Genomic DNA, 23,186 nt, shown 5'->3' with positions numbered 1-23,186 from the left:
ACCACACTCTTAGAAATAATATATTGTCCCACATCGGAAAAGTTAGAGGAAGTAGTACTCGATTCCTTCTTTATATAGTTGGTCTCTACATTAATTACTTTTTACTTACTCCTTCAAATTTGATAATTAGATGTTGGGTATAACCCGGACCGCCGGTTCAACCACGGGTTAACGGGTTTTAGTCGGGTTTTTCCGGTTCTATCCGGGTTTTTAAGTGTCCCATTTTTAAGTATAACCCGGACCGGCATACCTTCCGGTTCGCGGTTAAACCGGTTCAACCGGCCGGTCCGGTCCGGGTTTCAAAACTAATCATATTGGGGATTTCATTGAATTAAATCTACGTTCTTCACACTGGAGACTGTGTGGGACCGTTTTGGTCATTCTGGAACCGGAATAGAGGAGTTTAATAGAGACTGGAATGGACTTCACGATGCTTTGGTGTTCAAGAAGGCTTATGAAGCAGATGGTCATGGCAAAAAGGGTTGGATGTGTGGTGCTGCTGACTCGAGCCTTTATGCATGGCTTGCCAATGCTGATGATTACTTCAAGGCTAACTATTTAGGAGAAAACTTGCGGAAGACGGGTGGCCTCAAGAGTATTTCTAGGTTTGCAGAGGAAGAGGCCAGGAAAGAACAAAAGCTTATGAACTCTCTAAACGTAATGGTTGAGAGCAAAACAAATCGGTTGAAGAAGTTAGAGGAAAAATATTCAAAGGATTCGATTAATCTTAAGTATGAGACTGAAGAAAAAGAAAAGATTCTCCGTGCTTACAATGAAGATGGAGTTTTCCTACTAGCTTCAAGAATTGCATCCCTTTGAGAAAGTATCGTTGCATCACCCAACTATACATATTTCTATAGATATATTCGTTTTACATTTTTTCGTTTTGCATCTGAAGATCTGACGGGAAGACAACAAAAATCAACTGATCACTTCAATAGGATCTTTGCTGATCATGAAAAGCAAAAGGTGCAGCTGGAGTCTCAGATAAAAGAACTTGAAATTAAAGAATTGGAGTTGGCAAAACGGGAGGCAAAGAATGAAACACAGAGGAAATTGTTGGCAAAAGAGTTTGAACAGGTATATGCTAACATCTTCCTTGAAAAACTAATTTCTGGACTGCCTCTTTCTTCTTCTAAAATTTGTTCAATGGCATTATTATCAGAGTGCTGCTATATATAGTTACGTTCAACTAGCTGGCGTGGAACAACAAAAGACCACAGAGAAAGTGCAAAAACTGGCTGTAGATCACAAGGTCTGGGAATGCTTCCTTCTTTAAAAAAAGGCTGGCTCTTTAACTTTATGTGACAGGGTCCTGCCGTGTTTTTAACCTTAGATGCAAAAGGAAAAGCTTCATAAGAGAATTGCTGCACTGGAAAGACAGCTTGATCAGAAACAGGAGCTTGAACTGGAGGTCGAGCAACTGAAAAGACAGCTGGGACTGATGAGACACATGGAACTGGACGGTTGTTCTGAAATTGTGAACAAGGTGGAGACCTTTCTTAGAGACCTTAGTGAGAAAGAAGGAGAGCTTGCGCGCTTAAATAAATTTAATCAAGATCTTGTTGTACAAGAGCGGAAGACCAATGATGAGCTTCAAGAAGCTCGAAGAGCATTGATAAGCGTAAGTAGATCTCTTATATTCGAACATATTTTCTTTGAACTTATCAGTCTCATAAAGGAGCTAGGTGATTCTTTGCATATAGTGAGTTTACATTATTATAAACTCTTAGAATTTTATAGAATTTGAGAGAGACGAGATCGCATATTGGTGTTAGGAGAGTGGGGGAGATTGACACCAAACCATTCATGGAAGCAATGAAAATAAAATATTGTCAAGAAGATCTGGAGGATTGGGCAGTTGAAGTTATCCAGCTCTGGGAGGAATATCTTAAGGACCCAGATTGGCATCCGTTTAAACGGATAAAGTGCCGAAGAGGAAGATCTGTTGGTGAGATGAGGAAAAACACACTAGTCTAGAAGCGGGTCCCGATCAGAATTAACCCACACAGCTGATGAACGTTAACAGCAAATTTAGAAGCATATAGGAGAAGCAAATGTGAGCTTGCAACTGATGTCAACTTAAATTATATCTTCTACTTGGTTGAGTTTTATATACATATGATATTTGTTTATAGTTTGAATTCAAGTTTGGATCGCTTAGCAAAGGAACCGATTATGCTTCATACAAACTTTGTATCTTATTTCTATGTCCTGCTTCCAATGTAAACATTCTCCTTACATTGATCCAAAAATATAACCGTTCAAGTCCTTAGGGCATCCACAATGGGGGGTTATATTTTTGGAGCTCTTATAATTTTTAATTACTACATTATGTACTTTTACTAGAATAAGAACTTTGGAATTCCTAATTAAAATTTTTCTCTCCAATGGTGGGTTATAAGTTTGAGTCTCTTAATTTGAAATTTTTCCCTTTGTCTTTGCATCTTTGGCACAATGGAGAATGTGAAGACCAGAGACAAAAGAAACAAAATATGGAACAGATCAACAAAGCAAACTGTTGATTACCAAACAGAGATTAGACAAATTAATTGTATTCTCTCGATACAATGATTACCAAACAGAGATTTGGATACAAGATGACAAAGTACACAAGAAGATTGCACTCACAATGAATGAACCATCAGACTGAAACACGAACCATTGCTGAGTGTGGTTGGGCGTGGGCACCAAGTCCATTTAGATTTCAAAGAACAACAACACACACATGAGATTCTGGTAGCTCTAAAGGCCTAACCTTCAGCGATGTAATATCTGCAGATAACAACACAACATGAGAAATAATGATTTAGTAGAGCTTGTTATACCGCGCCATCAGAGATATCATATGTTTTCAGAGGTTTACAAATCGCTAAGTTTGAAAGCAACACAATTAAAAAAAACACACAGAGAATGAGATGCAGAGATGCAGAGATAATTATATCCTGAACCAAAGTAGAACTACTACTTGTCTGAAATCTCATGTCTCCGTGAATAATAATAGATTACTTCTAAACATAACTAATATGCAAAACGGACAAGCCAAACAACAGCTGCAGATGAAAACATGCAAACTTTGTAAATCTAATAACACACCAAAGAAGAGTTGACTTTACAATCATATCATATAGAATAGCATCAAACAAAGAGAGTTTAAAAAAAGGACAGAGAGGTATAGCAACCAATATACCTGGAACTGCATCAGAGCATGGGTAGGCTGCAGGAGAGCTTCAACTAAGCAGAACAAGGAGCAAGAGGTGTGAAAGTGTCTACCAATTTGTTAAGCCTTGTCTGCAACAGAGCTAAGCAAAAAAAAGACTTACAATATCAAGCCAAGCCTGCAACAAAATAAAACCAGTACACCCTAACAAAGAATGAAGAAAAACATATCAAAACTTTTGTAACAAGCCAACGATTTCCAACTGAGCAGCTAAATCAGAACAACAATCATAAGCAAAATAATGAAGCTTGCACAATATTTTGAGACAATAAGAAAGCTACACAGAAAATTTTTCTAATCAAACCCAACAAATAGATTCAATTTTGTAGCTAGGAGAGTACTTGTTCGTGTTCGTGGAGAATTTGCATGGAACCGAAGCCCTCTCCTCAAACCATCACCCTCTTTCTCTGCTTCTTTATCCTGCAAAATCGCAAGGTGCGATGTCTAGTGCTAAACAATAAAAACAAATTGATGCACAGGAACAACATAGAAACCAGCTCCACGGTTCATGTGTTCCTCATATTGACCAGGATTCAATCCGGTAACAAGACCCGATTCCAGTCCAATCTCCTTCGATTCCCGTCTTCTCCGATTGAGAGATTTGCGAGAGAGAGGAAGAGAAAGAACACAATGCCAAAAAAAAAAAAATTGCTCTCGATAAAACTCTTTATCCAACCATGCACTGGTCACAGTCTCTAATCCAAAATTGAGTATACTAAACAAGAGGAGCTTTTTTTTTTTTTCCTTTATGATTTATTTTTTTCTTATTTTTTCTTATAACCTCCTCTTAAAACTCCTCATTGGGAATGACCTTAGTAACTAGATCTTACTCATAAAATATATACTCCCTCAATATCATAATAGTTGATTTTTATAATTAACACAAAAATTAAGAAAAATAATAAATATTGTATTATTATTAATTAAATTTATTTTATATTCCTTTTAATACTTATTACTTATATTTTTCTTATAGAAAAAGTTTCCATTGAAATTAGAACCGTACTGGTTTCATCGTGTTTATGAACCCGATGGTACAGTTGGCCTTTGGATCGTAACCAAGTCAGCTAAAGAAAAAAAAGAAATTGACTATTTTCTTTTACAAGTGGTTTGTATTGGTAAAAACAATATGATTAGTTAATAATATTGTCACTATCATACAAAAGTAATAATGATCTATATTGTTGTTGTTAATGGAATACCACTAAAACCAAAAGTCTAGTATATCTAGAATATAACATTGTTGAGATTAAGAGTAAGAGAAGGCTTTTACGTTTTAACAGAGGAAAAAAAAAGTGCGCTTTGAAATTTCAGATCCAACCTATTTCTTCTTCTTCCCTTCTTTTTCTTCTTCATCTGTTTTTTTTTTCTCTTTCCAAATCTTGTAGTATACGACTATGAATTCTGAGTCTGAAGGAGTGTTAATTCCGTTGGTCCATGAACATCTTATGATGCCTTGGAATGATCTAAGAAAAGGCGATTGTTGTGGACTCTTGGAAGATATTAGTGATGGTTATTACTGCAAAAGCTGCGACCTTTTCCTCCACAAGAAATGTGGCGAGTCTTCGGAATTTATCAAACACCGATATCACCCGAACCACACTCTTCAGCTTCGAAGTGAAGGATGTAATTACTGCAGTTTATGTGGAAGGAGCATCAGTGACCTATTCTATCGTTGTGATATCTGTGATTTCGACCTGGATATATACTGTGCCAAGTTCCCACCACCAGAGGTTATTGAAATTTCCGAGAAACATCACCACAAGCTCATCCTTCACAAGGAGCTGTTCGAGTTCAACTGTGATGCTGAATGTGGAAAGATTACTGGTGCTGAGTTTCCTTACGTATGCTACGAATGTCAATTATTTTTCCATGTGGGTTGCATATTGCGTCCATCGAAGTTAAAACACCTGTCAGAGGTAAACCATTCTCTCCCAAGACTCATTTCGTTTACATGTAATGCTTGTGGACTGAACGGAGATCGAAGCCCTTACATTCGTGTTCAATGTGATTTCATGATTCATCAAGACTGTCTTAACTTACCATGCCTCATCAACATTAATCGGCATGATCACCGTGTTTCTCCAACTCTTGTTCTCGGTACTGTGAATTCTAAGGGAGTGTTACTACCTAATTTTCACGAGCATCTAATGACGCCTTGGAATGATCTGAGGAAAGGCGCTTGTTGTGGAAGCTTCGAATCTATCACTGACGGCTTCTATTGCAAAAGCTGCGATTTTTTCGTCCACAAGAAATGTGGTGAGTCCTCCAAATAAATCGAACACCCATCTGACCCCATTCACCCTCTTGAGCTTCAGGCTTATGGTAGACAATGTTGCGATCAATGTGGAAGGTACAGCAAATTTGATGTATGCTATGCTTGTATGTACTGTGACATAGAAGTGGATCTTTACTGCGCCAAGTACCCACCACCACAAGTTATTGAAATTCCCGAGACACATCACCACAAGCTGACCCTTCTCAAGGAGTGTATCAAGTTTGATTGTGATGCTAAATGTGGGGAGATTGGTGATGGGTTTCCTTACAAATGTCTCGAATGTGATTTATCGTTTCATGTGGATTGCGTATGGCATCCGCAAGAGGTAAATCACCCTTTAGAGGTGAACCACTCTTACCACCCCTCGCACCCTCTTAAGCTCCACACAGGTCAACCACCCGACTATTCTGAGGGAACGTGTCGTCTTTGCACAAGAAAGATTGATGATAAATTGTTTTATCATTGTTCTTCGTGTAATTTCACTGTGGATATGCGTTGTGTATTAAATCCACCACAACAATCTCTTCTGAATTTGAGAGCTCATGACCACCAACTCACACTTCTCCCAAGACTCCGTACTTTTACATGTAACGCTTGCGGGTTGACCGGCGATCGAAGCCCTTACATATGTGCTCAATGTGACTTTATGATCCATCAAGACTGTCTTGACCTTCCACGCCTCATAAGCATTAATCGACATGACCACCGCGTTTCTCGAACTTCTGTTCTTGGTGTTGTCAATTCTGTTTGTGGAGTTTGTCGTCAGGAGGTGGATTGGACTTGTGGAGGTTTTTCTTGTCAGCGATGTCCCGACTATGTCGTTCATTCGAAATGTGCTACTAGAGAAGATGTGTGGAACGGGAAAGAACTCGAAGGAGTACCTGAAGAAACAGAAGATATAGAGCCATATGTTGTAATAGATGACAACACAATACAACATTTCAGTCACAAAGAACATTACCTAAGCATCCACGCTAATGGTGTTCTTTGTGACGATAACAAACGGTGCAACGCATGCACCCATCCCATCTGTCTCCAATCTTTTTATGGATGTGTGGACTGTGACTTCATTCTCCACCAAAACTGTGCTGAATTGCCTAGAAGGAAATGGCATGTGCTACACAACGAGCGTCTTACTTTAGTTACAGATGTGGTTGATTGGTTTAGATGTGATGCTTGTCAGAGACTTTCCAGTGGTTTTAGGTACCAGCATGGGCAGAAGTCATTTGATGTTCGGTGCAGTTCAATTTGTGAGCCATTTTTCCATCCAAGTCATCCCGATCATCCCTTATATCACACTTTACCAGATGGAGAGATTAAGAGTTGTAATGGCTGCAAAAAGAAGAGTGATCATGTGCTAGGATGCATTAAAGATGATTGTAGATTTGACATATGCTTCGAATGCACCGCTCTACCACAAGTGGTAAAGCATAGAGTTGACGATCATCCTCTTTCACTATGCTATGGCGAAAAGGCAAGTGTTAAATACTGGTGTGATATTTGTGAAAAAGAAACTAATCCCGAGACATGGTTTTACACATGCAAAGATAACCAAGCTAGTGTGCATACAATGTGTGTGCTCGGAGACTTTTCAAATCTCATGCCAGGAAGCACAAGAGAGACTTGGTATAGATATTATGAGGTAGTGCTCAATAATAGTATATCTCGTCCATTTTGCATTTCGTGCGAGTTGCATTGCATTTTTCCAATCATCTTAAAGACTGGAATTACCTCAAATAAATACCTTTGCTCTTTAGAGTGTCAAGCGAACGATTAGGTGAAACCCAAAATGAAATAAAAAGCATGTGAAACCAGGTTTTTCTTTTAGATTTCTTGTAATTTTTTTTTGTTTATGTTCATTTCCATTTCTGAATATATTTACTTAATGCATTATCTAAGAATCTTGTAATCTTAAATATGATCACTACAAGAAAACAAGGAATTGCCGACTGCAATTTGCGACTAAAAACACAGTCGCTAAATTTAGCGACTGAATTGCGATTGTTTTGCTACTGAATGGCTACTTAAATAAAACAGTCGTCTAGGAGACGCTAATTGGAGACTGATGCATATTGTCGCAGAGTAGTCGCCAATTTGAGACTAATTTGGAGACCAGTTTGACAGTCGTTAAAAGATTGCGACTAAAGAGCTACTATTTAGCGACTTCTTTAATTAATTTGGGCCGTAACAAAACATGAAAACCTATTTTTTATTCGTTTTCTTCTCCGAACAAACCCTAATCCAATATTTCTTTTCTCAATTGTTTCTTCTTCTTCGAGACGAAACGGCGAAACCTCAAAACCCTAGATCTAAATTCCTCTCACTCGACGATACCGTAAACCCTTGATGGCTGGAGTAAAGAAAAGAGGCGGAGGAAGAAGAAATCCCTCTAATCGAACCTCTGGAACTTCACAAACGGCAAATCAAAGACCCGCCAATCTTCCAAGCCAATATACCTTCACGCCGGCGAACCAGCGAGATCCAGAGATTGATTCTCAGGGAACTCCTGTCCCAATCCTCCAGCCTCCAGCGAGACCTACAACTTCTTACCGAGACTATCCACCTCCGACAAATCTGTTCCAGCACTCGAGGAGCTTTCCTGGAACATCCCCTTCCGGCGAAGCTCCAACCAGGCGTCCTTTTCCTCAACCTCTCGCCTCCGCGACGAATCCACCAGAAATCTCGAGCCAACTTTGAGAGTCTCCTCAACCGTCAATCACGAATCATCATCGACAGGCTCCTCAAGTCTCGAATCTACTTCGACAGTCTCCTCTACCTCGACAGTCTCATCGACCACCCTCTTCTTAACCTGGTCAACCTCGAGCAGATTCTGCATCGCTTCACAGTTCTCAAGTGCAAAACTCACATTAGGAAGAAGTTGATTCTGAGGATGACGGTGCAAGGGAATCAAATCTCCCAGCTGATGTACTCGCTTCTTTACATGACATGTTTGTCCAACCAGGCCTTGAGAAGTATACCACTGTCCTCTCTCCCTCATTAGAGCGTGGAACCACTTGGTAAGAATTTGGATTAGAATTTTGGATTTTGGATTAAAATTTGATTGTGTTTGTTTGTTTGTGATTAGAATTTTTAGAAATTTGGATTGTTTGTGTTTGTTTGTGATTAGAATTTTTAGAATTTTGGATTGATCGATTTGTTTGTGATTAGAATTTTTAGAATTTTGGATTGTTTGTGTTTGTTTGTGATTAGAATTTTACTTGGATTGATCGATTTGTTTGTGTTTGATTAGAATTTTACTACTGATTTGTTTGTGTTTGAAGGTTTGGTAAAGACAAGTCATCACTTACCCGAAAGATTACAAAAGTGTTTACAAACAAGTTTGATGGTCCATATTACAGTTGGGATTGTGTTCTGAATGCAAGAAGAGAAGGTAACTTCTTGGAATTCGCGGTAAACTTCTACTCCTTTCAATTTGATTTCTATATTTATAGTTTTTTTCTTGGTTTTTTTTATCACTAACACTAGTCTTCTTTTGTAGAAAACACACACCTGGGATCCCTCTCTAACCGGTGTGGTTCAAGCAAAGTTCTATAGCATTTGTCAAAACTGTATGAAAGACATGGTTTCCAAGTCAGCAGCTCAGCGAGAGGAAGTGAAACCGAGGTGGATTGAGAGAACTCTTTGGAAAGAAATGTGTGACTATTGGAACACAGAAGAAGCCATGGCAAAGAGTGCAACCACTTCAGCAGCTCGAATGTCTGACCGTAATGGTCTTGGCCCTCACAAGCATGTATCAGGGCCGAAGTCTTCCTTTCAAATCGAACAATAGATGGTGAGTTACATCATAACCTTTTCATTGTTTAATTACTTGACATCAAATGGTTCCTAACTTTTTCATTGTCTAACATTTCAGGAAGTAGAATTGGGAAGACCGCCAACTATTCCTGAAGTTTTTCTCAGGACTCATACCAAAAAAGATGGTACTTTTGTGGATAAGAAAGTGCAAGCAGTTCATGAGGCATATAAGAAAAAAAGGGAAGCTAAGTTGGCTGCTCAAGATAATGATGAGTCTTCTGATGGTACTTCACGTCGATCAGAGCTATCTCACGAGGAGGATGATGAGCTCTTTCTTAAGGTAATTTGCTTCTTTCTAATAAGCTATTAAGTTTTTCATTGTTAAGTAATTATAATAACTTTTTCTCTCTGTTTTGTGTATGGAATATACTTTCATAAATGATAGAGGAACATACTTTGGAGTTGGAAGCTTAGGAAGTTACATCAACGGGAAGCGGAAGTATCCTGGAAGCTCTTCTACTTTCACAACCCTGCAACAACAGCTTGAAGACGCTAACCGCAAAATAAAGGAACAAGCAGCTCTACAAGCAGAGCGTGACGCAGAGGCTTCACGGGTTGCAGCTGAGGCTTTACGGGTTGCATCTGAGCAACAAGCAGAGATCTCACGCTTGGTGAGTTTCCTCAAGACTAACCCAAACTATGTCGCCTTCCTCGAGTCTCAAACCAATGACCCAAACCCTGCTGATTTTCAAAGTTAGGTTCCCTCATGATTATGAAAACTTTTGTAATATTTGCAACACTCTTGGATATTTGGATGTTTTTTGGAACTTTTGCAACTTTTGTAAAAAACATGGTACTTATGTCTTTGTTTAATTTCATGTTTGCTATGTTTTAGTTATAGTTTTCTTAATCAGATTTGGTATTACAAAATCAAATAATGCATTTTTACCATAATTTTTTTAAAAACATGATAATTAAACAGTCGTAAAACAGTCACCAAAACGTAAACAAAACGTTTTGGTTAGTCGCCAATCAGTTTAGTGACTACGTATGTCAGTCGCCAATCAGTCGTGACTAAGTAGTTAGCGACTGTATAGTGACTGTTTTTGTAGTCGGTAATTCCATGTTTTCTTGTAGTGGATATGATCGACATGTTTCCTATGTTTTCAAGCTTTTGTTTTCTTCAGAATCTCCCCATAAAAATGAATTCTATCAGTCTTATCTTTTCAAAATTTGAAGACCAAAGACAAGAAAATTGCGATGACTACTTTTAGGAATCATCAAGACTTTTGACTCCAACAGTGAATTTGGCTGAATAATTTTCTTCCACTTCTTCAATTGTGAGATGAATTAGTTAAATGATATTCAACTCAATTTTATTCATCTTAATACTTTCGACCTATTCAATTTCATGCAGCCATTCGTTATTTATCATCAACATTACACGATAACTATAAAACAACCGAAAACCTTTTAAAAAGAGTATTTTTTGTTATTAAGTCTTCTCGTTGACAACAAAAACTCGAAAGAGACATAAAAAAGGACCAAAATCTCATATACCCCTTTCCATCAAAACAATTTCTCAAAACCCCCTCAATGTTAAAAAGACAAAATTACCCTTAATAAAGGTTGTTAAAAGTTAAATATAATTAAATCAGTAAGTGTTCAACGAAAAACACAATAGCTCAGTGGTTGTGAGCTTCATGCGCACGCGCGCGCGCTCAGGGTTCGAATCCCACTATGCGGGGTGCAACTAGGGTGCAATTGGTACAACTAGGATGTTCGATTTTTATTTAAAAATTGTTAGAGAGGTAGTTTCGTCCTTTCATTAAAGAAGAGAGGTATGTAGAATTAAAGTGGATGTGTAGAAAAGAATTTCTAGGATAAGAGTATAGTAGTGCAAGAATTGTCGAGTAAAGAAACAAAATAAAATGGTAAACTAAGCCTAATAAGGCTCAATACTCTCTTTCAAATTGGAACATGGAGATTAACAATAGACTTAAGCATGCGACTTTTACCAGATCCGAAGCTGCCAATCCAACTTGACCCGAATTTTCGGGTTTTGGTTTAACCCAATTTTGAATACGGTTTAATTTGGAACGATTGAGATTTTGGTTCAGAATCCAATTTGACCCCGACTTATTCCCTAACTTAAAAAAAAAAACAAAAATTATACCAAAATATACCAAAATTAAACTGGTTTAAAGTCCATTTTAACAAGTTTCGATATGAACAATTTTTGAGTTCACTCCTAAGGTGAACCCCTTTGTTCACTTCTTCTTATTTTAGCCAATAAAAATTTCATATGTCATAATACATTTAAGAACCTATTCATTCACCTCTTTATAAAATAATGAAACAAAATCTGTATACATTATTATAAAATTTAAAACTTAAACCGCTTATTTATAAACCTAAACAGATATATAATTTCATTCTAATTGTAAAATCAAAACACTAACCATCTCATTTGTAAACCCAAACCGACATATAATTTCATTTTAATTGTAAAATCTAAACCCTGATCACTTCATTTGTAAACCCAAACCAACATATAATTTCGTTTTAATTGTAAAATATAAACCCTAACCACTTCATTTGTAAACCGAAACTGACATATAATTTCGTTTTAACTGTAAAATCTAAACCCTAACCACTTCATTTGTAAACCCAAACCGACATATAATTTCGTTTTAATTGTAAAATCTAAACCTTAACCACTTCATTTATAAACCCAAACCAACATATAATTTTATTCTAATTGTAAAATCTAAACACTAACCATCTCATTTGTAAACTCAAACCGACATATAATTTCGTTTTAATTGTAAATCTAAACCCTAATCACTTCATTTGTAAACCCAAACCGACATATAATTTCGTTTTAATTGTAAAATCTAATCCCTAACTACTTCATTTGTAAACCGAAACTGACATATAATTTCGTTTTAATTGTAAAATCTAAACCCTAACCATTTCATTTGTAAACCGAAACTCACATATAATTTCGTTTTAATTGTAAAATCTAAACTCTAACCACTTCATTTGTAAATCCAAACCGACATATAATTTTATTTGAATTATAAAATCTAAACTCTAATCACCTTATTTGTAAACCCAAACTGATACATCATTCCATTCTAATTGTAAAATCTCAACCAAGTCAATATTTAACTTTCCTTAAAAAAATATTATACAGAATTTGTTTCCTTAATCTGTTTTGGTTTTCAGTTTAATTTTGATTTATTTTTTAAAATAAAATAATGTATAGAAGATTGTGATTGGTTGAAAAGGAAAAAGTGAACAAGAAGGTTTACCCTACGAGTGAATCTAAGTATTTTTCTTTGGATATTAACCAGAGAAATCCAAGACCAAATCTCACCTGAAACCTTACACGATTCGTTTTTTTGTGTTCGGTTAAATTCGGTGGAGTTTTTGAAAACTCAAATACTCGAAAAATTCTATCCTACCTACTGCACCTGGATACCCAAACTCTCAGGCTTATTTAGACTATTAAATAGCTGATAAATTTCTGTTATAATATCGACCAATTAGTCTTCAAAACGTTACATATATTGTGAAAGTAATAATGTTTTGAATAACATCACGGAGAAAATGACAATCCTGGTCAATATGCGGACTTATTATTGTCAAACAATCGCGTCTAAACTTATCCTGGAAAACAATTGAATCTGTGATTGAGAGCGATACTCCATTGTAGTACATATTCACAAAAAAATGGCATGTGCTACATAGTGACCGTCTTACTCTACTTACAAACGAGGCTGATTACGCGGCTGATTACTTTAAGTGTGATGCTTGCAAGAGATGGTCCAATGGTTTCAGATACCATCACGGGCATTACACATTCGATGTTCAGTGCATTTCAATTTCTGAGCCATTTTTTCATCCAAGTCATATTGATCATCCTTTATATAACATTTCGAAAGATATAGAGATGAGTTGCAACGGCTGCAGTGAGAAGGGTTATGATGTGTTAAGATGCATTGAAGATGATTGTAAATTTGTCTTATGCTTCAAATGCGCCACTTTACCACAAGTGGTAAAGCATAGAGTTGATGATCATCCTCTCTCACTGTGCTACGGCGAAAAGGCAAGTGGTAAATTCTGCTGTGACATTTGTGAAAAAGATACCGACCCAAAGACATGGTTCTACACGTGTAAAGGTCACCATGCTAGATTGCATACAAGTGTGTGCTCGGAGAATTTTCAAATCTCATGCCAAGAAGCACAATTCAGAATTGGTTCCAATTGTTTGAGGTGGTGCTCAATGATAGCATATCTCGTCCATTTTGCAGGTAGTGTAAGTTGCGTTGTATTTTTCCTATCATTTTGAAGAGAATTGGAACCTCAGATGAATACTTTTGCTCTACTTTTTGCTATAGTACCGTCTGAAGCAAGATGTCTAGCGAGTGGGAGTTTTGTTTTAGATTTGTACCATTTCTTTTTACAACAGTTCATTTCCATTATAAGTTGATTTCGTTAATGTGTCATTTATCTAAGAATCTTGCAGTTTTAGTTCTATATGACCTAACCTGTTGTCCATTTCGTTTTCTACAAAATCTCACCTTAAACAAAAAAAAAACCCCCCCAAGGTTGTCAAATACAATTTGCTAACTGAGAATGTCCACAAGATAGTGGTAATTAAAGAGTTGCATATGAGGATCATTTAACCACCTATACTATGCTAGAATTAATGAAGCATATAATACTATGCTAGAATTAATTAGGGATGAGTTAAGAGAGTCTGAAACACAAGGAGTAAAATGGCACGTGGAGTAGTCTATTTATATTCTGTTACTCTGTATCTTCAGTGAAGCTATAAACCGAGAAGAATTAATGCTGTTTCTATCGAGTCTGTGATTGAGAGCGATACTCCATTGTTGTAACACATTCGCCCTCGAGTTGATACGACTCTGTCACGTAGGCACTGTACCAGTTTTGGCATATTGAGGCTCGTATACTGTATATATTTTTGTGTCGTCTCTCTTCTTCTGTTTTAATGACAATAATAAAGAATCAAAAGTTGACTTCTTTTTTATTTTGTGTTTCGGTTTAATAAAACAATTATGATTTTCGAGAACACTACACTACAGATACCTTCGTTCTATGCTAGTCATATAGTGAACTTTTGTAATTTTGCAAGTGGAAGGTTCTATCACACATTACTCTCAATATCTTCAGTATTGCACAAAATTCATCAATCTTCAGTAAAAAAAATGACTATTCTTTACAAGTGGTTCGTTTAAATAAAATAATAATACGCTTAGATATATATTGTCACTATTACAATAGTAACAATTATTTTTAGTGTTAATGAAAGACCACCAGACAGAATCAAAAGGTCTGACACCCACCTATTATTTTTATAAGACCATCGTCGTTGAGATTTAAGAGAAGACTTTTAATAGAGGAAGAAACGTGAAAGGAGATTTCAGACCCAAACCTTTTTCTTCTTCTTCTTCTTCTTCTTCTTGTTCCAAATCGCCTAGTATACGAACATGGATTCTGAGGGAGTGTTAATGCCGTGGGTCCATGAACATCTTATGATGCCTTGGGATGAGCTAAGGAAAGGTGATTGCTGTGGACTCTTGTTGGAAGAAGATATCAGTGATGGCTACTATTGCAAAAGCTGCGACTATTTCGTCCACAAGAAATGTGTCGATGAGCCCTCTGAATATGTCAAACACCCATCTCACCCGGATCACACTCTTCAGCTTCTAAGTACTAAAGGACCAAGTAGATACTGCGATTTATGTGGAAGGAGCATCAGTGACCTATTCTATCATTGTGAGATCTGTGACTTCGACGTAGATCTATACTGCGCCAAGTACCCACCACCAGAGGTCATTGACACTTCCGAGACGCATCACCACAAGCTTAGCCTTCACAAGGAGCAGAGCAATTTCAGATGTGATGCTAAATGTGGGAAGACTGGAGCTGAGTTTCCTTACGTATGTTTGGAGTGTGAGTTAGCTTTCCATGAAGGTTGCGTATCGCGCCCATCTGAGTTTAAAAAACACCCGTCAGAGGTAAACCATTCCTACCATCCTTTACACCCTCTTAAGCTCTCCACAGGTCAGTCACCGGACTATTCTGATGGAAAATGTCGTCTTTGCACAAGAAAGATTGATGATAGGTTGTTTTATCATTGCTCTCCGTGCAACTTCTCCTTGGATATGCGTTGTGTTATGAATCCACCACAACAATCTCTTCTGAATTTGAAAGCTCATGATCACCAACTCACCCTTCTCCCAAGACTCTTTTCGTTTACGTGTAATGCTTGTGGACTGAATGGAGATCGAAGCCCTTACATTTGTGTTCAATGTGATTTCATGATTCACCAAGACTGTCTTGACTTGCCGCGCCTCATCAACATTAATCGGCATGATCACCGTGTCTCTCGAGTTTCTCTTCTTGGTGTTGTGAATTCTGTGTGTAGAGTTTGTAGGAAGAAGGTGGATTGGACTTGTGGAGGTTTTTGTTGCGAGAGGTGTCCCGGCTACGTCGTTCATTCGAAATGTGCTACTACAAAAGATGTGTGGAATGGGAAAGAACTCCAAGGAGTACCTGAAGAAACAGAGGATATAGAGCCATATGTGGTAATAGATGACAACACAATACAACATTTCAGCCACAAAGAGCATCACCTAAGACTCCACGTTAATGGTGTTCTTTGTGACGACAACAAACGGTGCAGGGCATGCACCCATCCAATATGTCTCCAATCCTTCTATGGTTGTATGGATTGTGACTTCATTCTCCACCAGGACTGCGCTGGATTTCCTAGAGTGAAGTGGCATGTGTTACACAACGAGCGTCTTACTTTAGTTACAAACAAGGCTGATTTATTTGGGTGTGCTGCTTGTGGTAGATATTCCAATGGTTTCAGATATCAGCATGGGGATAAGACATTCGATGTTCAGTGCGGTTCAATTTCTGAGCCGTATTTCCATCGAAGTAATCATGATCATCCCCTATATTACATTTCAAAAGTTGGAGAGATTAAGAGGTGCAATGGCTGCAACGAGAAGGGTAATGATGTGCTTAGATGCATTGAAGATGATTGTAAATTTGTCTTGTGCTTCAAATGCGCCACTCTACCACAAGTGGTAAAGCATAGAGTTGACGATCATCCTCTCTCACTATGCTATGACGAAGAAGCAAGTGGTACATATTGGTGTGACATTTGTGAAAAAGAAACCGATCCAGAGAAATGGTTCTACACATGTAAGGATCACCAGTCTAGTTTGCATACAAAGTGTGTGCTCGGAAACTTTTCAAATCTCATGCCAAGAAGCACAGTTGAAGATAGAAATGTATCATACGAGGTGGTGCTCAATAATAGTGTCTCTCGTCCATTTTGCAGCTCATGTAAGTTGCATTGCATTTTTCCTATCATCCTGAAGATGCTTGGAATCTCAGATGAATACTTTTGCTCTTTAGAATGCCTTAAGCAAGATGAGGTGGTTGATTGCAACACAATACTTCATTCTCCACCAACACTGAGCTGGATTTCTAAGGAAGAAACAATATGTGCTATACAATGAGCACTTTACTCTAGTACCCGCATAGGGATATGGAATTCGATGTCCGGTGCGGTTCAATTTCTGAGCCATTTGTCCGTCTAAGTCATCCCCGTCATCCATTATATTACACTTCACCAGATGAAGCAAATAAGAGAAGCAATGGCTGCATCGAATTAAATTGTAGATTTGTCATATGCTTAGTTTTTAATGTGCTCAGGATTTTTCTTTTAGATTTCTTGTGTTTTACATGTTCATTTCCGTTATGAGTCATTATTATCTAAGAATCTTGCATTCTTATTTTGATTTGATTTATCTATTTCAAACATTTTCAGCCTTTCATTTCCTACAAAATCTCATTGGAAAAATGAAGAACAAGAAAAGAAAACATGGTTATGCTTTGTTACAACAAAAGACAAGGTGTTTATAACTAAAGCAAAAGATTCTTAAGGACTAAAAGAACAATCATTATGAAACAAAGTATAAGGAGTATCGTCGCACATTTCACCATTGGTCCTTCTCTTTGTGTTCTCTCCGCCTGTTGAAATGTCTCTATAAGGTGAAAATTCTGTAGTATTCACAAAGAGTTTTTTTTGGTAAAGAATCAAACCTTTTGTAGTTGTTTAAAGCCTTCCTCGACTGATGTAGAAACATTTTGGACATTGTAATCTATCCGATCAACAATAGTGCCCTAATTGATACAAGAACATAAGAAAACTAATTGTTGAGAAACCAATAAAAACTTTGTATCCATTTATATGCCGCTTATTAAAAAGTCAGCAAGAAGAAACCTGGTCAATCACAAGAGCTGATAAGTCCTTCATTATCTGAGCAAGGTCATTCACGGACCCCAAAACCTAAAAAGAAATCTGAAGTTAATCACCATAGAAAAATGAAACAAGCAGCTCCTTAAAATATGATAAGAGTAACAGCTTCCAAGCTACCTGTTGTATCTCTCTTTCCCTTTCCGCTGAGACATGTTGCCCTTTCTTCAACTTTATTGTCTGGTGTTCATCGAAACCCTAAGATTTGTTGAAGACCAGTGATTCTCAGTACGGTATTGGCAATGTAAGCAAGGCAATGGTAATTGATTGGGAAAACTGAATTGTTACAACCATAAGAAGTGTTTCGTAATATCAATAATATACTTTTACACATCCATTAAGCACTTACCATCCCACCAAGTTCATCGTCTTCATCCAGTCTCGGAATCTTTCCATTCAAGTTAAACTCCAAATCTACTCCATCCTGACCCTATGATTAGAGAAGCCAAATATGAATAAGAGCACCAAATTCGTCCATCTCAGGGTGCGTGAATATCCCAGGAATCAAATCTTTATTGTTTGTTAACTGAAAATAAAGGAAACATACCTCTCTCTGCTGTTGGAGACGTTTCAAATAGGTAGACTGTTTTCTGCGGAGCTCCATGGAGAGGTTCTGAAGATCTGTTGCAAGAGAACGCTGTCAAAAACAGTATGTCAAAGAGTAGGTCAAGTCCATTGGAGAACCCCACTATATAAGTAGACAGAACTTTAACCTCATGCTACAAACTTAAAACATACAATAACCTAAAGATTTGTTATACAGAAGAGAGAAAAAAAACCCAAATTTACTTCATACAATTTGCTAACTGATAATGTGGATAATATGGTAATCAAAGATTTTCATATGAGGATCATTTAACCACCACCTACCCCTATCTGATTGTCTAAAAGCACAAAAGAAAAGCTAACGGCCACGAATTCTTTATAGTTAACATAGTCCAACAATACCTGCACATTTTTCCTAAGACTTGATTCTTCTGAAGGCCCTCTGGTAGATAACTTCTGCAATCTCTTTTCTGAATTCCTCAACAAATCAGTGATATCATGAATGAGCAACTCGACTTCACGTTGAATCCCTTTGTTATCTCCAAACGTAGGCATCAACGCCTTTGAATGAGCCTTTGATAATTCACCCATTTTGTCTCGCACCTTCTGTATATTATAAGTTATCTCCTCAGAATCGTCAACCCAAGCTGGTGGCATACCAATTGTGAAGGCATCACTACTGCAAACAATCACAACAAAGATAGAATGAACAAATATGTCAAAAGACTCAAGAAAACAAAGCTTTTTCAAACCCTAAACTACTCTCCATCGTCCAATTCAATCACAAATTTCGAATCAATTCTCCAATTTTTTTAATAATCAAATCACAAAATCGGAACAAACAAATATATTATTACCTTGATGGACCAGGATCACTGGTGTTCAAAGGAGCATAAGAAGAGTGATTTGACCGAGAAAACGAACCGCTGACCATTTCGATCACCGGACCACCGAAAGAATCAGACGCCGATAGAGATAAAGGAGCACGCGCGCTCTTACACGCATCCCTGTGTTTCCTGTACACCGTCGTCCGATTCCTCGTCGCCATCAATTCCAAATCAAGTGATCCTTAGTTCTTGTACACCGTCGTACTGTTCCTCGTCGGAAAAAAAAAAGAACACGATATCGGATTCGGAGCTTGCGTCGTCGGAGAAAAAGCAAACGAATCTGAACCGAAGGATAATAATTATTTGGGCTTTATTAAAAATGGGCTTGACAAGGCCCAATTATATTATTATTAAGCTTTTTTTGTCACTTGTGATATTGGGTCAATATAAGTGTGTGGAGCACACGTTTTAAGACGATGACGCAAAAGACGAAAGAGTGCCCGTGGACTCTACGCGGCTAAGAAGTCAACAAAGAGACGGCGGTTTGTTCAGGGTAAAACTACTAAGTTTGGGGTAGTTTAGTCATTTTAGCTTTACCTCCACAGATTCGTGTCCATGGGTTCTCCTCCTTGTAAGAAAAAGAAAAGACCACACTTAAAAGGTCTTGCCTTTTAGGTGTGTTTCCTCGCACTTTCAGGCTGAACAAAAAAGTACTGACAGATGCTAATAAATTATAAATACACGAGGAGCAAGAAAATGTATATTTACTAATTGTAATAATAAAAAAAAAAAAGTGATCTGAGATTTTCATTTCAGGTTCTTTTTTTTTTCTTTTGGATTCAGAATCAAATGGAAGAAGCTTTGTTGGGCATTTGTGGATTTGATTCTTCGAAGAAATATCGATTAGAAGAACTTGCCAAGTATCAGTCTGGTTTGTTTCAAAATCCTTTTTTTTTTTTTTCCAATTTGCATTAGCTTTGAGTTTTTGGGCCCTTATTACAGTGTAGTGGGTTTAAATTTTGTGAAACATTTTGTTTAATAGGTTCATGTATTGAGTTTGAAGATGATGAAATGGCAGTGGAGTATCCGTGCCCGTTTTGCTCAGATGATTATGATTTGGTTGAATTGTGTCTCCATATCGACGAGGAGCATCATCAACTAGACGCTAACAATGGGGTAATTGCAGTTCATATGCATTTTGTTACGAATATTTCTATTAGTTATTTAGGATTCTTTCCATTTTCTTATTTCCTTCTCTCATAGGGTTTTTATTTTACGGTTTATTTATTATCTAGACTGTAAAGACTCATCCAAGCTAGATAGTGCTTTGGAGGTTTCGATCGGCCGAGGGAAGAGAACTTAGTTCTCTTTGAGAGTTTTACTCTTGTTACGATAGTGTTCTGTTTCTCTACTATTATAATAAAGGGTTTTGTTCTGAAACTGGTTCCATCTCTAATACATCTTCAAAATTCATTTGCTTTTCTTTCTATTAGACACTGAGGTTTTACAATGAAACAGTAGTTAGTTGTGAATTTCGATGTTCTTTGTACTCTAGAGCTTTTGCATGCTTACTTTAGTAGGTAGGATTGTGGTTCTGTAATGAGAGAGAGAGAGAGAGAGAGAGTTGGTAGGGACTTCTTGGATTATTCCCCTGATGCTTATAGAGATCACCTTTAGAAATTTATAACCGGTTCAGGTTTGAGTGATGAAAGTAGTCTTTTTCGTGATGATAAATGTAATAGCTTCTTACGAATTCAGCTTTGGTTGTGATGCAGATATGTCCGGTTTGTAGCAGACGGGTGAAAATGCATATGGTTGATCACATTACCACGCAGCACAGAGATGTCTTAAAGATATCCTTTTTTAATTCACTCTTCTTGCTTTTTAAACTTTTTCCAAATGATGGTATACTTCTATCGAGGCATTTGGGTTCCTTGACGAAAACTTACCTTGAACAAAAGCAGAGACTTTACAAGGATGAGACATATTCAGCGTTTTCTCCAGGGACTAGGAAATATTTACAGTCTCTAATGGATGAGCCACTGTCTACTAACCATACATCTAAAAGTGTTCCTGACCCGTTATTATCATTTATCTACAATCCGCCGTCACAAAACCAGTCCAAGCTTGTACTGCCTGATTTGTCAGGTGAAGCAAGCTTGGAAGAGAAGAGCTCTATTAGGGATTCAACAGAGAAGTAAGCATCTTCTTTTTGACATTCTTTGTTCTGTGTCTCTTGTTTCACTTTCTCAAACCTTGTCTTAAGATTCATTTTGTTTTTTGCATGTTCTCAGAGACGGGAAACTGCTGCCTCCCTTGTCAAATACGGAGCTACTAGAGAAGGCAAAGAAGAGAGAGTTTGTACAAGGTCTAATATCATCAGCCATATTCGATCATATCGACAACTTTTGAGTAAGAATTAGAGAAGATGTGATACATTGTTTGAATCTTTGTTGCTCTTAGTGTTAAGTATTTATATATGATACTCTGGCAAAGTACACTAGAGTAGTCTATAATATAAGCCAATGAGCTTCTTCTGTTTATCTTCAAACATCTACTTTGTTTGTTTACAGCTCATAATTCTTTAGTTACTTGAGGTCGGAGTTTCCTTAACAACCACTTCTTGCGTAGTTTTACATCTAGAGCCAAGAAAGTTTTCGCCTTGAGTTCATCTTCAAGCAGATCACAAGCATCTAATATAAGTTCCTCATCCATGTCTGGTAACGCTTGAATAGCCTCAACTGCATCCTCTATTGCCATGGTTTGGGTTTCATCAACTCGGGGCTTCTTTGGGTTTATAGGGCTTGTATCAGTATTAGCAAGTTGATCTCTTTTGTTCTTGGGGTCAAACAAAAGAGAGTTGCTATCTTCTTCCTCAGCTGAAATAGACAAATCTGTGGTTCCACTGGTCTTGAATTCGTGGAACTCAGTTTCAGGGTCAAACCAATCCATAGCTACAAAGCAGTTGTTTTCTTCAATCTCAGAATCACCACAGAGCACACACAGATCTTTATAGTACGGAATTGGCCGAGTCATAAATTGCCTTGCATCTCTATGAGCCTGGAGTTGTTTCAGACAAGACCACACTTTTTAAAAAAGAGACTAAAAAACATAACTAAACAACTAAACAGAGCAATCAGTTACCTTTATATAGTCTTGCCAGACTATATCATCAGCTGTAACCATTTGACGCTCATCATCCCAAGCAAACCCATCTGATCGAAGTATACTCTTGATGGCATTGAACTGTCTTCTCAGAGTCTTATACCGATTCTTCAACACATCAACATTAAAGTAAGACTCAAATTTCGCATTGAAGAGATTAACCATCTCAGTCCAAGCTTGTTTCCGAAAAACACCTTCAATCTGATTTCCTCTCCTCGCTTGGTCCAGCATCAGATCAATGAAATATCTGTCCATTGGAGGATGCCAAGTAGTCCTGCTCCGTGTGATGCTACCTCCTTTTGTGTTAGACATGACTGTTGACGATTCACATATTCTGTTGTAACCTTCTTCTTCCTGAATCAATATCTTGGTTTCTCCCTCAGTATAATTCTCCTCACCTGAATCATTCACAAATTACTTACAACTCAGGTGAAGAGTCTTTGATCTTTGTGACAAATGTACAGGGAAAGATTCAAGTAACAATAGACTAAAGATTGTACCTTTGTGCTCAGACATGTAAATCAAGCACAGATCTTTGTAAAAAGGTATCGGCTTTATCCGAAAACATCTCGAATCAGGATGAACCTTCAAGAAATCAAAACCAAAAAAAAAGTTAACCCTCAAGAACAAGACACAAAATCTCACAAGGAAAACAAAAACGAACAAAAAAAAAAAACACCTTAAGATACTCATCCCAAACGCAGTTATCAGCAACAACCATCAGTCTAGTTTCATCCCAAGTAAAACCATCTTCTCTCAAAAGACTCTTGACAGATTTAAACAAGTTCCTCAACGTCTTATGCCTGTTTTTCAAAACATCTTTACCATATGGAAACTTAAACTTGGCAGTGAAGGAACAAGACATCATCTTCCAAGCTCGTTTACTAAACAAATGGTCTTCGAATCTGTTGCCTTTTCTCACTTGTTCCACCATGAGCTCGATGAAGTACTGATCCATTTCAGGTGTCCACACCGTTCTTAATCTCTCGTTTCCGTTTCTACTAAGTGTGCTCATTATGTATA

The 23,186-nt window shown here is 37.4% G+C and overlaps 7 protein-coding genes, 1 long non-coding RNA gene and 1 pseudogene across 12 annotated transcripts; 6 read left to right on the top strand and 3 right to left on the bottom strand.

The window, feature by feature from the left end:
• The first annotated feature begins 130 nt into the window (after nucleotides 1–130).
• On the top strand, nucleotides 131–2,212 carry LOC104738507 (factor of DNA methylation 3-like). The gene is made up of 6 exons (XM_087480820.1): nucleotides 131–137; nucleotides 398–731; nucleotides 861–1,080; nucleotides 1,166–1,255; nucleotides 1,337–1,624; nucleotides 1,744–2,212. The coding sequence occupies exons 1-6, from the start codon at nucleotides 131–133 to the stop codon at nucleotides 1,978–1,980; spliced, it is 1,176 nt and encodes a 391-aa protein (XP_087336946.1). The 3' UTR covers nucleotides 1,981–2,212.
• Nucleotides 2,213–2,496: 284 nt separating this feature from the next.
• On the bottom strand, nucleotides 2,497–4,028 carry LOC104737564 (uncharacterized). The gene is made up of 3 exons (XR_759754.3): nucleotides 3,562–4,028; nucleotides 3,191–3,302; nucleotides 2,497–2,775 (listed from the first exon to the last, which is right to left on the bottom strand). It is a non-coding gene; the product is annotated as an uncharacterized LOC104737564 (long non-coding RNA).
• Nucleotides 4,029–4,499: 471 nt separating this feature from the next.
• Nucleotides 4,500–7,275, top strand: LOC104738506 (uncharacterized). Its single transcript, XM_010458671.2, has one exon. The coding sequence runs from the start codon at nucleotides 5,605–5,607 to the stop codon at nucleotides 7,273–7,275; it is 1,671 nt and encodes a 556-aa protein (XP_010456973.2). The 5' UTR covers nucleotides 4,500–5,604.
• LOC147930004 (uncharacterized) lies at nucleotides 4,618–5,496 on the top strand. The gene has a single exon (XM_087480819.1). It carries the CDS (start codon nucleotides 4,618–4,620, stop codon nucleotides 5,494–5,496), a length of 879 nt encoding a protein of 292 aa, XP_087336945.1.
• Nucleotides 7,276–8,411: 1,136 nt separating the features above from the next.
• LOC147930003 (uncharacterized) lies at nucleotides 8,412–10,012 on the top strand (annotated as a pseudogene).
• Nucleotides 10,013–14,700: 4,688 nt separating this feature from the next.
• LOC104737563 (uncharacterized) lies at nucleotides 14,701–17,138 on the top strand. The gene has a single exon (XM_010457767.3). The coding sequence runs from the start codon at nucleotides 14,777–14,779 to the stop codon at nucleotides 16,823–16,825; it is 2,049 nt and encodes a 682-aa protein (XP_010456069.1). The 5' UTR covers nucleotides 14,701–14,776; the 3' UTR covers nucleotides 16,826–17,138.
• Nucleotides 17,121–19,481, bottom strand: LOC104737562 (syntaxin-42). Of its 4 annotated transcripts, none has more exons than XM_010457765.3 (8): nucleotides 19,029–19,481; nucleotides 18,574–18,850; nucleotides 18,173–18,262; nucleotides 17,975–18,055; nucleotides 17,746–17,823; nucleotides 17,593–17,658; nucleotides 17,412–17,492; nucleotides 17,121–17,339 (listed from the first exon to the last, which is right to left on the bottom strand). In XM_010457765.3, exons 1-8 carry the CDS (start codon nucleotides 19,217–19,219, stop codon nucleotides 17,232–17,234), a joined length of 972 nt encoding a protein of 323 aa, XP_010456067.1. In that variant the 5' UTR covers nucleotides 19,220–19,481; the 3' UTR covers nucleotides 17,121–17,231. The 4 variants fall into 4 exon arrangements, with proteins under 4 accessions (XP_010456067.1, XP_087337309.1, XP_010456068.1 ...); XM_087481183.1 differs by having other exon boundaries at nucleotides 18,173–18,246; nucleotides 19,029–19,345; XM_010457766.3 differs by having other exon boundaries at nucleotides 18,574–18,847; nucleotides 19,029–19,343.
• A 101-nt stretch (nucleotides 19,482–19,582) lies between these two features.
• Nucleotides 19,583–21,592, top strand: LOC104737560 (protein DEHYDRATION-INDUCED 19 homolog 5). 2 transcript variants are annotated; one of them, XM_019234761.2, is made up of 6 exons: nucleotides 19,583–19,708; nucleotides 19,842–19,929; nucleotides 20,041–20,174; nucleotides 20,774–20,851; nucleotides 20,948–21,195; nucleotides 21,293–21,592. In XM_019234761.2, exons 2-6 carry the CDS (start codon nucleotides 19,848–19,850, stop codon nucleotides 21,408–21,410), a joined length of 660 nt encoding a protein of 219 aa, XP_019090306.1. In that variant the 5' UTR covers nucleotides 19,583–19,708; nucleotides 19,842–19,847; the 3' UTR covers nucleotides 21,411–21,592. The 2 variants fall into 2 exon arrangements, with proteins under 2 accessions (XP_019090306.1, XP_010456063.1); XM_010457761.3 differs by lacking the exon at nucleotides 19,583–19,708 and having other exon boundaries at nucleotides 19,716–19,929.
• Nucleotides 21,397–23,178, bottom strand: LOC104737561 (L10-interacting MYB domain-containing protein). Its single transcript, XM_087481179.1, has 4 exons — nucleotides 22,843–23,178; nucleotides 22,664–22,748; nucleotides 22,143–22,561; nucleotides 21,397–22,058 (listed from the first exon to the last, which is right to left on the bottom strand). The coding sequence occupies exons 1-4, from the start codon at nucleotides 23,176–23,178 to the stop codon at nucleotides 21,573–21,575; spliced, it is 1,326 nt and encodes a 441-aa protein (XP_087337305.1). The 3' UTR covers nucleotides 21,397–21,572.
• Nucleotides 23,179–23,186: the final 8 nt, after the last annotated feature.

The sequence above is a fragment of the Camelina sativa genome, chromosome 13 (genome assembly GCF_030686135.1).
Source record: "Camelina sativa cultivar CO46 ecotype springtype chromosome 13, ASM3068613v1".
NCBI classification, from domain to species: Eukaryota; Viridiplantae; Streptophyta; class Magnoliopsida; order Brassicales; family Brassicaceae; genus Camelina; species Camelina sativa.
Note: the sequence above shows the minus strand (reverse complement) of the source record. Positions and strands in the feature narration are given on the sequence as shown.

Bases quoted from the DNA above. Each gene is read 5' to 3' on its own strand.
- LOC147930004 (XM_087480819.1), top strand. From the start codon at position 4,618: ATGAATTCTGAGTCTGAAGGAGTGTTAATTCCGTTGGTCCATGAACAT.
- LOC104738506 (XM_010458671.2), top strand. From the start codon at position 5,605: ATGTACTGTGACATAGAAGTGGATCTTTACTGCGCCAAGTACCCACCA.
- LOC104737563 (XM_010457767.3), top strand. From the start codon at position 14,777: ATGGATTCTGAGGGAGTGTTAATGCCGTGGGTCCATGAACATCTTATG.
- LOC104738507 (XM_087480820.1), top strand. The intron at 732-860 runs GTATGAGACTGA...ATATTTCTATAG, and splicing joins AAGGATTCGATTAATCTTAA to ATATATTCGTTTTACATTTT. The intron at 1,081-1,165 runs GTATATGCTAAC...CATTATTATCAG, and splicing joins TGGCAAAAGAGTTTGAACAG to AGTGCTGCTATATATAGTTA.
- LOC104737561 (XM_087481179.1), bottom strand. From the start codon at position 23,178: ATGAGCACACTTAGTAGAAACGGAAACGAGAGATTAAGAACGGTGTGG. The intron at 22,749-22,842 runs GTGTTTTTTTTT...GATTTCTTGAAG, and splicing joins TTTGGGATGAGTATCTTAAG to GTTCATCCTGATTCGAGATG. The intron at 22,562-22,663 runs GTACAATCTTTA...TGAATGATTCAG, and splicing joins TTACATGTCTGAGCACAAAG to GTGAGGAGAATTATACTGAG.
- LOC104737560 (XM_019234761.2), top strand. From the start codon at position 19,848: ATGGAAGAAGCTTTGTTGGGCATTTGTGGATTTGATTCTTCGAAGAAA. The intron at 20,175-20,773 runs GTAATTGCAGTT...GTTGTGATGCAG, and splicing joins AACTAGACGCTAACAATGGG to ATATGTCCGGTTTGTAGCAG. The intron at 21,196-21,292 runs GTAAGCATCTTC...GCATGTTCTCAG, and splicing joins ATTAGGGATTCAACAGAGAA to AGACGGGAAACTGCTGCCTC.
- LOC104737562 (XM_010457765.3), bottom strand. From the start codon at position 19,219: ATGGCGACGAGGAATCGGACGACGGTGTACAGGAAACACAGGGATGCG. The intron at 18,263-18,573 runs GTATTGTTGGAC...TGTTTTTGACAG, and splicing joins GTCTTAGGAAAAATGTGCAG to CGTTCTCTTGCAACAGATCT. The intron at 17,659-17,745 runs GTAGCTTGGAAG...ATTTCTTTTTAG, and splicing joins GGGAAAGAGAGATACAACAG to GTTTTGGGGTCCGTGAATGA.